Genomic DNA, 13,937 nt, shown 5'->3' with positions numbered 1-13,937 from the left:
CAGATTGTACTGTTCCCTGTAGTTGAAGGACATTGTTATCTCCTCTTACACTAAATGCATGCTTTATTTATAATTGCTATATACACAAACTTCATTTGGAAATCAATGTTACTCACAATAAGACAAGACAGCAGAGCTGACAGACTGATGGAGAGCTGAGCTGGGACTTGTTTGGCATGTGCTTCCATATCCAAGACTACACAAATTACTGGAGTTTTATTAGACACAGTCTCAGTCAAATTTAATAGCTGGGATCAACCACAATTACAGCAGACTGGTAGCCCAAAATCTTTGATGGAGTTACATTTAATATATTAATGAATATAAAGTATTATTAATTATTATATTACTGTATATTGCTCATGATCCAACGTTGTTCTGCCACCTTGCTCAACTAAGAATATTTAACAAACTGCTACAATTGTGCATGTCACAGGATAAATCATAACTATAAAAAATGGAAATGTGAAATGTACATGTTGCTGTATGTCAGAGTTACTTGAACATCTACTCAGTATGCACCCTTTAAAATGAGTACTCAGCGAATAAAGTGTCAAACTATGAACATTGATTTATAATCAAGGCTACATTATTTGTAGACTTACACAGTTTTTCATATATATATATATATAGGTGCCTGAAGAGCCAGCCCAGGGTTCTGTGGTATATTCAATTACAGTAGTTACTATGAGTGGGCTAAGGTTATATTGACCTGAGTCAACCACAAAACAGTTATCACATTGTAACTCAAGCCAGATAAAACTCCTAATCCTGCAAAACCTTGGTTGATAAAAACAAAATCATTTAACACATTTCACAGGTTTCAGAATGTGCCTGAGCGTTAATTGACATGTAATGTGTAACAAAAGCTCATACAAGTACCTGAATTGGCTCAAATTATAAGGAGAGTGGAGAGCAGACTAAATATCAAGAATATATATATATATTGTATATATCACAATGCGTGTGAGAATGTTCAGGGATAAACCATGTTACTTGTGCTTATGATGTGTCATAGCAAAAATGAACGTCTGTTTTGCCTGTCGTAGCAAAAAATAACATCTGTTATGCCCATCATAATAGAGGTACATTTTGCTCCATAGCTGGAGCTCATTTTACGACACTTCAGAGCAAGAAGTATTGTACTTATTTATTTATTTTTTAAACACCTGCACGAAAACTGAAACTTTTACAAACATTTTAAGGCCTATCGAGACCGTTACACTACAAGTAGAAACCATCAAAATGAAACAAAGGGGCTTAACTGAGTCAATTTGAGAATGACGCCAATCACTCACATCTAAATCTGGCACACTCGGCTCCTTGAATTAATTCCAAAGTTTTTTTGGTATAACGCCCACAGGAATGTCATGCGTGACAACTTGACTGACTCTTGACAGGGATGGCTTTGGGAGGAGAAACTTCTATTAGCACTCAGGTATTACTGCAAAATGGCTGAACTTGAACTTAGGTATACAGCATAAATAGTCTTACAGGCATGATAAGAACATTTAATTAAGTTTACACAGGTTTGGTGAGTTTTTTAAGTACAATTCATCCAACCAGTCACTCATCAGTGAAACTACATGAAAAGTCATTTGACAAGCATTTCTACAACTAGAAGGAGGCTAAAGGAAAACCTCCAGTTTCTTTTATCGGGCAGGGCAATCAAAATTCATCATCGATCATTTGTAGTTACTTTATACAGATTGTGGAACACTTAAATGAAAATGTGTACTGATTATCTAGCAAATTTAAATAGTCTGGCTCTCACAGACCACAGAAGTCTCTTTTACAGGTGGCAAAAAAAGCCACTAAGCTAGATTTCAGCTATTACTGCACTTACCAGTTCAACAGCCACAGTAATACAAGGGCAATGCTTGTTTGTCAGCTTGATCTTAAGTGACTAGTCATTGTGGGATGTTTTCAAGCCATGGAAAGATTCTCAGCAGCTAAATCCATGTAGATCTCATTATGTTCAGTCGATATCCCCTCCAGCTGAAACTCATCGAAAAAGTTTCCCTGTCGCGAGAATAAAGGTAATTACAAGTGGAATGGCCTTATTTGTTTGAAAATTACACATGTCCTTAAAACAGAGATTTATTACAGTAGCAGCTGTTATATCTGATCCTGTAAGATACAATACCCTCTGTTAACCGATGGACCTCTGGCACATCATTTACACTGCTACCAACTAAACAATACAAATAGAAACTGATCAATGCACATGTTATTATGGGCCTGACACTGTAAATTCATCTCTTTGCAGGAAAAATGGAGGCCTGAGGGATTAATGGTGTTTGCAAAGTCTAAAAATTGCATTAGACACTTCAGTAGATCAATACATCATATTGACTAATCAGCCGTGCGCATAATAAGATTACCTGGGATAACTCACACCACATGCTGACACCCCCATTCGCAACTGTATCAGACAGGATGAAATACAACTTGTCTGTGGTGAGTCCCAGTGTGTGCATGTCTTGGTTAGTCTGGAGATTGTATTCACCACACCTAGGACCAAAAAAAAAAAAAAAAAAAAAAAGAAAGAAAAACAGAGGCCCACAATAATTCCCATAGACAGTATCCCAGCATATCTGAAGTGTATTCCAATTTTGGATGGCATCTTCAATGTCACATTCCAAATACATGTAAATATTCTTGGTCATACTGAGAATGATTTTAATAACTAAATGGAAGGGACTTGTTGCAATCCTGTTGTTTATGGAAGACTTGAATAAATATTGAATATAAAGTAATTTATATATATATATATGCCCTGGAGTTGGGCAAAGACACCATAGATGTATAAAAGTCCCTTCTCATTGCTTGAGGCTGCAATCATGAAATGAAATGCCGACTGTCAAGAGGGAAGTCCTCTAGTCGCCACCGACCTCGTACAAGTACAGTGTACGTCGAAACACAAGAAACCATTATAGGCCAATGTTAATGCGATTGTTACTGTATCATATTTTAACATACCGGTAGCTTAGATCTTAAATTACATTAAATTTACATCCACATCCACAACCCACCTGCAGTGAAGTACTTACATAAACACACTTTCAAATTCACTCACGTGCAAAATGGTTAAGGCAGCCTATGTCCATCATTTTAGCTCGAAATCTCATTTTTATGTTGTTTTGTAAACAGATTTATTTTATGAGCGTACTGTCTATTTTTTTTTTTTTTTTTTTATCAGGACCATTCAAAATATGGCGCTACTTGTGCTGCACTCATTTGAGTCCCCCCTACAACAAATAAATAAATAAGCTGATTGGACCTGTTGAACATTTATTAATACGGTTATATTGGAAAATAAATGTTTTATTTAAAAAAAAATAATACCCTTGGTGCACATCGAAAATTATATAAAACGTTAAATGCCACTTAAAACAAGAAAAGATGGACAAAAAAGTGTACGTTATTTGAGCATAGAAAATGTAGCAAGATATTTTTCTGTGAAATATTTGGACAACAGCAGCACAGTATATTTCTGAGACAAAAAATTGCAAGTACTCTAGAAGTATGAGTTTGTGTTGTATTTTGTAACATAGTAATAAAACCTTCTAACTCTCTTCTGACCGTTCACAAACCACCTCAATCAAAACGCCATTTGTCGGATGAGTTTCCTTTTAGAATGGACACTGTCTCTATCTCATCTGTGTCCCATTTCTGAAGAAACTTGAAAACTCCATGTAATAGTCAATCTGAAGAACGCCCTGTAATATTCATAGTGCAAACAGGCCACAGGAGGTGCTGTGTGGCTTAACGTTGCGCACGTAGCAACAACACCCGTAATGGGCCGTGAAACTGCTATGCAACCAATACTACAAGAGAAAGTCGTGCCACCTTGATGAATATTACTGCACGTATTGGCAACCTTAAGAAAAACAGAAGTCACGAGTTATTTCTCGTATCGTACCACTACACTGAATTAATTTACACCATGTCCAAACATCGGTAAATGATATACTGGGCACTTAGTTTATATACGGTGTGTATTAGAATGGTGCCACTCTATTTGCTTTGCACAAACGACAGACAGGAGCCAAATAACCTCTTAAGTACTACCTTGAATTACGGATTTTTTTTTTTTTTTCTTAGCAAGCAGCAACAGAGGAATCGATGGGTATTGCTTATTACTATCTCCATGACCACCGAAGGGTCCAATAACCCCCTCCTCCCTCACGTCACAATGAGTGAGAATATAGTATTTAGAACTAGCTGCACTCGGCCATTTTGTTGGTGAAGCCAGTACAGAGCTTTCGGGCTTGTCTTGCTGGTTTGCAGTTCGGCTTTTTATCTTCTTGTCTGTTTTATTGCTGCAGATCAACAAGGACGGCATCAACGCGCCGAGACATTTCATCTCAACACAGTTGTCGTACTAATATCGCATGTCCACTATCCAGAACCTCCAATCTTTCGGTAAGTCATTGGGATCTGCCGCAGGTCTTTATACTTTCTTTGTCTGACCCAATAGATAGAAAAACAAATATATGTAATATATCTTGTTCATCGTCTTATTTTTAAAGAAGAATAACAAATGCCACGCTTGATTAATAAACGAATGACTAATTGGGTTATAGTAATAAGTTCTGACAAGTCTGGCTTGGAAGTAAATTGTTTTGGGCCTACTGTTTTGTTTTCGTAAGGAAAGCTACACACTGCAAGTTGCATCGCTCCGTTTTATATGTATTGGTTTCCCAGTTTATGGCTAAATGTAGTGTTTATAGTTTGTATCTAATGCATAACTGGTAATTGGCCCTTTACTAATGAACATAGTCTTACCAGCTTTCAAGTCTGCACTGTTTGACTTAAAGGCGGAGTCCGCCTCCTTTCCTCCTAAGGATTATATATATATATATATATATATATATATATATATATATATATATATATATATATATATATATAAACTAACTTTGCTTTATTTATTAGAAGTAAGCTAGGCAACTAACGTGTAACGAGACCACATTTGGACTACTTTGTTTGAATCAGTTTACGTTGTAGTACATGACTTGGGTGTGTTGTTCATGTCGCTTGTTAAACCTTGTTATCTGTTTTGAAGATCCCTTTGCTGATGCAACTAAGGGTGACGACTTACTCCCGGCAGGGACTGAAGAATACATTCACATAAGGATCCAACAACGTAACGGCCGTAAAACGCTGACTACTGTTCAGGGAATTGCAGATGACTACGATAAAAAGAAACTCGTAAAAGCTTTCAAAAAGGTAGTTAAAGTACCACATGCAGGTTATATTTAGTAACGTACATGTTTTTTTTTAGTTCGGTTTTAACAACAAATTAATTTCACATCAGTGGGTACCGATTCTGTCGTGCTCTACCATTTTTATAGCTTGTACTTAATCTGAAAATTGAAACAAGGTTATACGCAGTACTAGTAAATGCATTTCAGTTTGTGTATGAGGTGGTTTTAAGGATTGTCATCTTGCAATTTCTATGATTCTATACTGATCCCTATTTTATGATGCGTGTTGCAGTAAATGTTTAACAGTTGTATTGGCTTGCAGAAATTTGCTTGTAATGGTACTGTGATTGAACATCCTGAATACGGTGAAGTGATCCAGCTTCAAGGTGATCAGAGAAAGAACATTTGCCAGTTCCTCCTTGAGGTGAGTTGCTTTGTTGTATTTCATTTAAGATGTTAATTAAGGATCTCTTGTGTGTAGTGTGGTTAACAGAGTTTTTAAATGAATGCAATGCATAATGTGGCTTGCTGTTTCTGGTATTTTCTGGCTTCTAATGGTCTGCACACATGACCACCTGGAATTGGAGGAAGGGCAATAGTTACATGGGGCACATTTGAAATTTGGATATCTGTTCTCATGTTGACTGTTGCACTTAAAATGCAATGTAGTTATGGCTTCTGATTTTTGGTTTTAACTGGTAGAAACCAATAATGCCCCTGATACAATGAAAATAACAGTGGAATGGTTACTCCATGTTGACCACCTCTTTCCCTCTTTGCAGCTGGGCAATGACCTTCCTTCCTGACATGTATATATCATTGATTCATTCTGAATACTTTAAACCCTCAGCACATTCCTACATTTCTAGTGGATACACTTCTTGCAAGATTTAAAATGAGATTACAATTAGGAATGGAGTCTTGTTTGCAGGATTTAAAACTGCATTACAGTTAAGATACATAGGATTTAAAACAGAATTGCAAATTGTGGTGAAATGTGAAAAAAAAAATATATATATATATATATATATATATATATATATATATATATATACAGTATATTATATATATATATATTATATGTGGGTATATGGGTAGTGCGCACACCCACAAACCCCAAAACAATGCCTGTGACCATAAAGATTTAGTTGTGGAAGACTATAGCCTTGTAGTTTAAGGACTGCTGTTTGGCTTTGGTTTAGTTGCACCTTATGCATAATGATGGTAGAAGAAATAAATAATAGGTGTATGGCTTTGAACATTTCTTTGGGAAAATTACGAAGTTCAAGCTTCAGTGCAAAAAGGAGACGCAACAGTATTTAGACCACAAATGGGATCTGTCCAGTAACTAGAATTCTTGATGTTGAAGGTCGTTTACCATACTTAATGTTAATCTGTTTTGCAGGTCGGCATTGTCAAAGAGGAGCAACTGAAGGTTCATGGATTTTAAAACTATGCAAATGTTTTTGCAGTAAAGATTTTTCTTCAGGACTGGCCAACAGAATATACTGAACAAAAATAAATAAATAAACAAACAACACCATTTGCCAAATTGTAAACATACTGTAGGTTCATCCTCTAGGAGAGCTATCATCCAGCCAGGGGTGACTGAAAGCTGTGATTTATATTTGGGTTCTGCAACACTGTCTGCCCTTTGTAGGAGTTATGTGTCTTCACCAGCAATCTGAGTAGGTTAAACTGAAAGCTTTGCGGATTAGCCATGCCACATTGGAGAAGCTTGCTCACAAGTGAACGTAACCGTGCACTTGGCATTCTGAAAAATGGTCATGTGCAGCATCCATGTGCCACCCCAGTGAAGGCGCACAAATACCCTGTGACTGCTTCCAGGAAGCAGAGATTGGCAGCAGGCCTGAACACACAACTTTGCATAGCTACTCAAAGCCGTGTATCTCCACAGATGGTGCTAAACAGACTGAGACAAGCTAGACTACTGGCAAAGAGACCTGTAAAGTATTCCTCAAGATGCATGTCACTTCCTGCCAAACAGAAGTGTCCTGCCATGGCCAGAGCTATCTCCTGACTTGTTCCCACTGGAGAGAATTAGATGCCATCCTCACTTCTCCACACTCTGAGACAAACCCTGCAGGTGGAGTGACATGCCATTCCTCTTTGTTGGGTCCAGGGACTCGTCAAAAGAATGTGATGTTGCTGCTCAGCTCAGTTATTTCAACTGCAAGTGGGACTTCCAGAACACCCTGGTGACTGAAATACTATTGCAGTTGGCAGAGCAATAGAGCTTATGTTTTGAACTACTTGGTAAAATGAATGTTTTCATATGTTGCACACAGCAATAAACTTACATTTGATAGTCAGTACATACAAATGCGAAATTGAGTGTTGCTAAACTTTTTTTTTTTTTTTTTTTGTTCAGTATATTTTGGCTATATCAAACCTGTGAACATTTGGTGTTTGACACCCAGTGTGCATGACTATGGAAGATGTGTTTCTTGTAGGCCGGTAATGGATAAGAACTGCAGTAAGATGGGCACTTGAACTAGCCCCTCCTCTTTTTTTTTTTGTTTTTATAAGCCATGTTTTAGTCCTGACTTTAATTTCCACCCTTTTTATTTTTATGTGTTGAACCCTGTGCTGTATAAACAAATTTACAAATAAAGTCAGGTGTGAATTATGTCTGCCATATTATTGCTATTGTCCTTTGCAAACTCTTGATTTGAAAATTCCAGACTTCAGTATTTGTCCAGCTTTAATATGTCAATTATAAACACCTTAACATATTCAGGGTGGGTGATGGGGGGATGCTTAACATTACATTGCACTATGTTTTTATAATTAAATGTTACCCTCATTTAGAGGGGAACCAGAAAAAGATAATGTTTATTAAATTTAAAAACCTGATAAATGTAGGGTCTAAACAACTACTCTCCCGTCCCTTTCTGTAGGCTACATTGGCATTTAAAAAAAATAAAATCTATATAAGGTGAAATTAGCAGGTAATAGGTGTCATTCTAGCTACCCTCGTTTTTTAATATATTAGTAACCCTCTCCACCCTGTCTTGCTAATTCACAGTGAAGTTGAACCCTGTGGTTGTCATTTACTTAATCACACGTCATATAGGTAATGTTACTAAGGTATAAGTTGCACCGGTTTGCATTTGATGGGTTCTTGTCTACATCATTGAGGTTATATGTAGCATTTTGAAATTGGTGCTAATGGACCAGACAACTGTTGACCGCACTACTCCTTCACCTGTCTGACAAGACTGCCAGGTTTTTACATTTCTCATAACCGGATTACTGCTCTACCCACTCCAGAACAATCTTGTCAAGCACTTCATTTTTAAATGCTAAATTTAAAGAAAGGGATGTCACGTAACCCTTTGCGGTCCTATGTCGGACCAGGTCCGACATTACAATTTTCCCTTTCCAGTCCGACGTCGGTCCCTGTCCAACATCAAAAAGATATCGAGCACAGGTCTGTAGTTGTTTTTTCTTCGGAAAAAGCATAGAAAGCCTTTCAATGGCTGAGTGAGACCAATAGGAGCTGAATGAAGCCAAAAAAAAGGGGGAAGGGGGGAGGGGGTGGCGTATCTGTGCAATACACATAGCCCCTGCACCACAGAGTTAACAGACAAAGAAGATAGCTGCTTCCGCAGCCAATGCTCAAAGAATATCACAGACATTTGCAGAGCTTTTTGAGATATTATAGTAATTAAATAATGACTTGGATCGCATTATTGAGTATGGTGGTATGGTGATCGGGAGAGGATTTATCAGTATGCACGACTATGAAGAGATGTGAAAAATACAGCGAACAAGGGGTGGGGCTTGGCTGGAGATTCAGTACTGATGACCTTTTGCTGCGCAGAGCCTTTTAAACTTTTTGCTCCGACCGTGTATAAAATAAACAGCGTGTGAAAATAAATTGGACGTGATGCCCTGACAAGCGCTGAATAAGTGGACCGCTTAGTGTTAGAGGTCTATTTGTCTGAGGAAAAGTAAAATATGTTTTAATCCCTTTGGTGAACTAATCCTCCAATGATAGCACTATGTAACACAATTTTTGTGAAGTGAGTAGTTTTTCGAGATTTACGATTATACTGTATTTACAGTATAATCGTAAAGCTCGAAAAACTACTCACTTCTAAATCTTTTGTAGTCATTTTTTTATTACTTTAGTATAAATACATGTTAATTTGGATTCATATGTTGTTTTTTTCTGACTTTATGTGAACGAAAAGACACACAAGCACCCGTTTTCTCATTGGAAATAGTGATATTTCAAAATATCACTGTCCTGGTCACAAAAGCAAAGTTTGTGGGGAATAATAGCCATTTTCTATACTTTTGAGGCATAAGCAATTAGGAAATAACACTACCCAGGAACAAAAAAAAAATTGTTACACGGTGTAGTGTTTGGTTCTATTTTAGGATAAAGTTTCAATTGAGCTGTGCATTCCCTTGTCAAATGACAAATGCATCTTTTTCATCAAATCCCTCACTATCTGAATTTTTAGGAGGATGGTTACACTGTACAAAACGTGCTTAAATATGCCAAATAAACAACGTTTATTGACATGCCTTGCACACTGTCTGGCCGTCCATTTACCAGGTGAGCCCCCTCAGGGATCCCACTGCTAACTTTTAAATCTCAGAATGTTCAGTAGATGACATGAAACTGAACAAAAGGTAGCAATACTAGTGATCAACCTAAAACATGTTCAAGGGATTTACTTGGAAAATCTGAGTATCTATACTGCCCTATAGTAATAAATCTTACATTTTGAAGGTATTGGAAGTCCTATTGTGTTGCTTTACAACCTAAGAAGTAGTCTCAGATAATGTTCACTGATCTCTCCCTGCAGAAGCTCTGAGGTTCTTCTTGAGACAGAGGTGATATTTGGGTTTCAAAAGTTAAATACATGTAATACAATATCCAAAAATGAATGTGGTCTTCGGTCACAAGTGACATGGGTTTGGCAGTCTTACTCAGTTGACAGTTGTCCAGATCACAAATAGACTAAACGTTTTGGAACAAATGATTTGAGGAACAGGGAATGTATTCTTCCCTTTGGTTTCTCAGAACAAGCCTGTGATATTATTGCTATAATTCTAGCACTTCTCATTACAAATAAAATTAATTGCAATAATAACAAAGCAGGCAATTAAAACCATATTATTTTATAACACACTGTTCCAAAATAAATGGGTGTACTGACATAAATATTTTTGTAAAGTACTGATTATCACAGAACAGTTGGAAGCTTTAATATTACCTGAAAATAATAGATTTAAACACAAATGGGCGTTACATTACTGAACACAGATTTGCCAGCTATAACCTGACTAGCCTGGTTACCATAGAAACAAAGGACATCATCGCATAATCAGGATTTTAGGGGAAATATATATTTGAATACAGGGATATAATGAGTCTGTATTAAGTTATTCCAGAAAGCAATCAGGCTTTTTTTTTTTTTTTATTAGCCTAGGTTTTAGCCTAAAATAATCTCTCAAAATAGTAACACATTACTATATTCTAAGTAAGAATAATAATCTAAGTGTTCCACCATCCTAATCTAGTGTGTGTGTGTGTTTCAGAAGAACTGTGGCTGGAAAAGGATGCCCTTGGCTGGCACTTTAACAAATGTTGTATAGTGTTTATTCTGGCTTGGGATCAAAGATTTCCAGCAACAGCTAATGTCACCTTTGGAGCCATTACAGGTGATCCTTTTAAAGTCAGGAGAGTCAGCAAGCACTAGATTGACCAGACCCTTCTTCACAGAGGACGAATCTAAGTTGGTTTGAAATGGTCACTTTTACCAAAGGAGAGCCTCCATAACTATGAAAATGAATTTGAAGCACTATAGGGTCTGTTTTACAGATCTAAAGTGGCAGATTGAAATCTTTTCATCTTGTTTATGAATAATTAACTATATAGTATTGTCATATAAAGGGAGAAAACATTATTTCATGCCATGTGTAGTACTGGTTCTTCCCACAACTTTATGTGGCATTTCAAACCCATCAAAATCCTTGAACTTGCTACCAACTCTGCTGTGGCATAGTCTGAGGAGGTGGGAGTCAGGAACCAACATATTCAGGATACAGTATATGCAGGGTTAGTTATGTAAGAGTGACAGTGCATCTTTCTTACTAAAGACTTGTCACCTGGATCACAGATTCTTTTTTTCTTCTCTTCCTAATGTACTTGTAATGTTTGAATTGTGGGAATTTTTTTTGTGTCTTCCTACCGTGATGTTTATTTACTAATTGAGCTGTAAGGGAAGCCTGTTTATTTATTTATTTATTTATTTATTTATTTATTTATTAGCAATTGTGTTTGTCAATGTGAAAAGGCCATTTGGCAATGTCTTGGTCTTGTTTTTGAAGAACAGTCACAAACAGTATAGCCACAGGTTAACTAGTATTTAGAATACCACCAGGCAACTAATTCATATATGAATTTAGTCAAACAAAGTTTGTCATATTTTTTCTGCATATTTCTGTAAATCATATTTTAAATATACTACCAAAACTAATCATATGCTCATTTTAAATAATCCACGCTACTATATCTCAACATCAATACTGTTTTTAACTCTTAGATGCCCACAGTTCACATTGCAAAACTACCTTAAACCACCAGATTCATATAATTGTTTTAGCTATTATATATGTTGGGAATATACAGTACAAGACCCAGCTTTGTTCCTGAAATACAAATCGTAACAAAAATAAAAATAGAAATGGATGTGTCATTTAGGCGTGGGACAGTATGAAATAATACTGCGGTTATCATAATTTCACGGGATTAAGCAATTTTTCAAAGAAAAGTTTAAAATGCACACAACACAAACACAAATCTGTGGTTAATAATGTTCTTTATTGTACACCATGACAGTTTATTTTCTATTAATAATATCAAAAACATAATTCCAAATTAGCAACACTCAAAAAAGATAAGTATTTTGGTCTTCATAAAACTGAGACCTCTCTTTTACTGCAACGTTAACTACTAAAAAAAAAACTTTACTATGCAATGCTTCAAAGAAATGAAAGAAGTTATTTACAAACCGCTAACAAAGATCATGCAGCAGTCTCTTGACACAGGGGTGGTACCGACAGACTGGAAAATTGCAAACGTAATACTGATTCACAAAAAGGGAAACAAAACTGAACCAGGTAACTACAGACCAGTAAGCCTGACTTCTATTATATGCAAACTTATGGAAACTATAATAAGATCCAAAATAGAAAATTATCTATATGGTAACAGGGTCCTGGGAGACAGTCAACATGGTTTTAGGAAAGGGAGATCGCGTCTAACTAACTTGCTTGATTTTTTTGAGGATGCACCATTGATAATGGATAATTGCAAAGAATATGACATGGTTTATTTAGATTTCCAGAAAGCTTTTGACAAAGTCCCGCACAAAAGATTAATTCTCAAACTGAACACAGTAGGGATTCAAGGAAACACATGTACATGGATTAGGGAGTGGTTAACATGCAGAAAACAAAAAGTACTGATTAGAGGAAAAACCTCAGAATGGAGTGTGGTAACCAGTGGTGTACCACAGGGATCAGTAGTGGGTCCTCTGCTATTCCTAATCTACATTAATGATTTAGATTGTGGTATAGTAAGCAAACTTTAAATTTGCAGACGACACAAAAATAGGAGGAGTGGCAAACACTGTTGCAGCAGCAAAGGTCATTCAAAATGATCTAGACAAGATTCAGAACTGGGCAGACACATGGCAAATGACATTTAATAGAGAAAAGTGTAAGGTACTGCATGCAGGAAAAAAAAATGTACATTATAAATATCATATGGGAGATACTGAAATTGGAGAAGGAATCTATGAAAAAGATCTAGGAGTTTTTGTTGACTCAGAAATGTCTTCATCTAGACAATGTGGGGAAGCTATAAAAAAAGGCTAACAAGATGCTCGGATACATTATGAAAAGTGTTGAATTTAAATCAAGGGAATTAATGTTAAAACTGTACAATGCACTAGTAAGACCTTATCTTGAATACTGTGTTCAGTTCTTGTCACCTCACTATAAAAAATATATTGTTGCTCTAGAAAGAGTGCAAAGAAGAGTGACCAGAATTATTCCAGGCTTAAAAGGCATGTCATATGCAGACAGGCTAAAAAAATTGAATCTGTTCAGTCTTGAACAAAGAAGACTACACGGCAACCTAATTCAAGCATTCAAAATTCTAAAAGGTATTGACAATGTCGACCCAAGGGACTTTTTCGACCTGAAAAAAGAAACAAGGACCAGGGGTCACAAATGAAGATTAGACAAAGGGGCATTCAGAACAGAAACTAGGAGGCACTTTTTTACACAAAGTTTCGTGAGGGTCTGGAATCAACTCCCCAGTAATGTTGTTGAAGCTGACACCCTGGGATCCTTCAAGAAGCTGCTTGATGAGATTTTGGGATGAATAAGCTACTAACAACCAAACGAGCAAGATGGACTGAATGGCCTCCTCTCGTTTGTAAACTTTCTTATGTTCTTATGTTCAACTATTAATCTGAGACAGATGTCATTTCACATGCTGATACCACTTGCCTTTGCTCTTTTTATGTGATTTTATATTTTTATTTCATGTTTTTTGTGCAAAATCCCCCAACATATTTAACTTTTGTGGTTTAAAGCTTGATTGAAAAGGTGTCAGAATATGGTCAGAAGAGCTAAAAACCAATTTAGAGGGTACACTTGTAGCCGGGATGC

The 13,937-nt window shown here is 36.5% G+C and overlaps 1 protein-coding gene and 1 pseudogene across 1 annotated transcript; one reads left to right on the top strand and one right to left on the bottom strand.

Annotated features, from left to right (window-relative positions):
* Positions 1-920: 920 nt before the first annotated feature.
* On the bottom strand, positions 921-3,479 carry LOC121314218 (annotated as a pseudogene).
* Positions 3,480-4,221: 742 nt separating this feature from the next.
* On the top strand, positions 4,222-7,863 carry LOC121314217 (eukaryotic translation initiation factor 1b). The gene is made up of 4 exons (XM_041247245.1): positions 4,222-4,428; positions 5,072-5,235; positions 5,536-5,637; positions 6,619-7,863. Exons 1-4 carry the CDS (start codon positions 4,398-4,400, stop codon positions 6,661-6,663), a joined length of 342 nt encoding a protein of 113 aa, XP_041103179.1. The 5' UTR covers positions 4,222-4,397; the 3' UTR covers positions 6,664-7,863.
* The last annotated feature ends 6,074 nt before the right edge of the window (positions 7,864-13,937 follow it).

Source organism: Polyodon spathula, chromosome 4 (genome assembly GCF_017654505.1).
Source record: "Polyodon spathula isolate WHYD16114869_AA chromosome 4, ASM1765450v1, whole genome shotgun sequence".
Classification (NCBI taxonomy): Eukaryota; Metazoa; Chordata; class Actinopteri; order Acipenseriformes; family Polyodontidae; genus Polyodon; species Polyodon spathula.
This window is presented reverse-complemented; position numbering and strand designations above follow the sequence as displayed.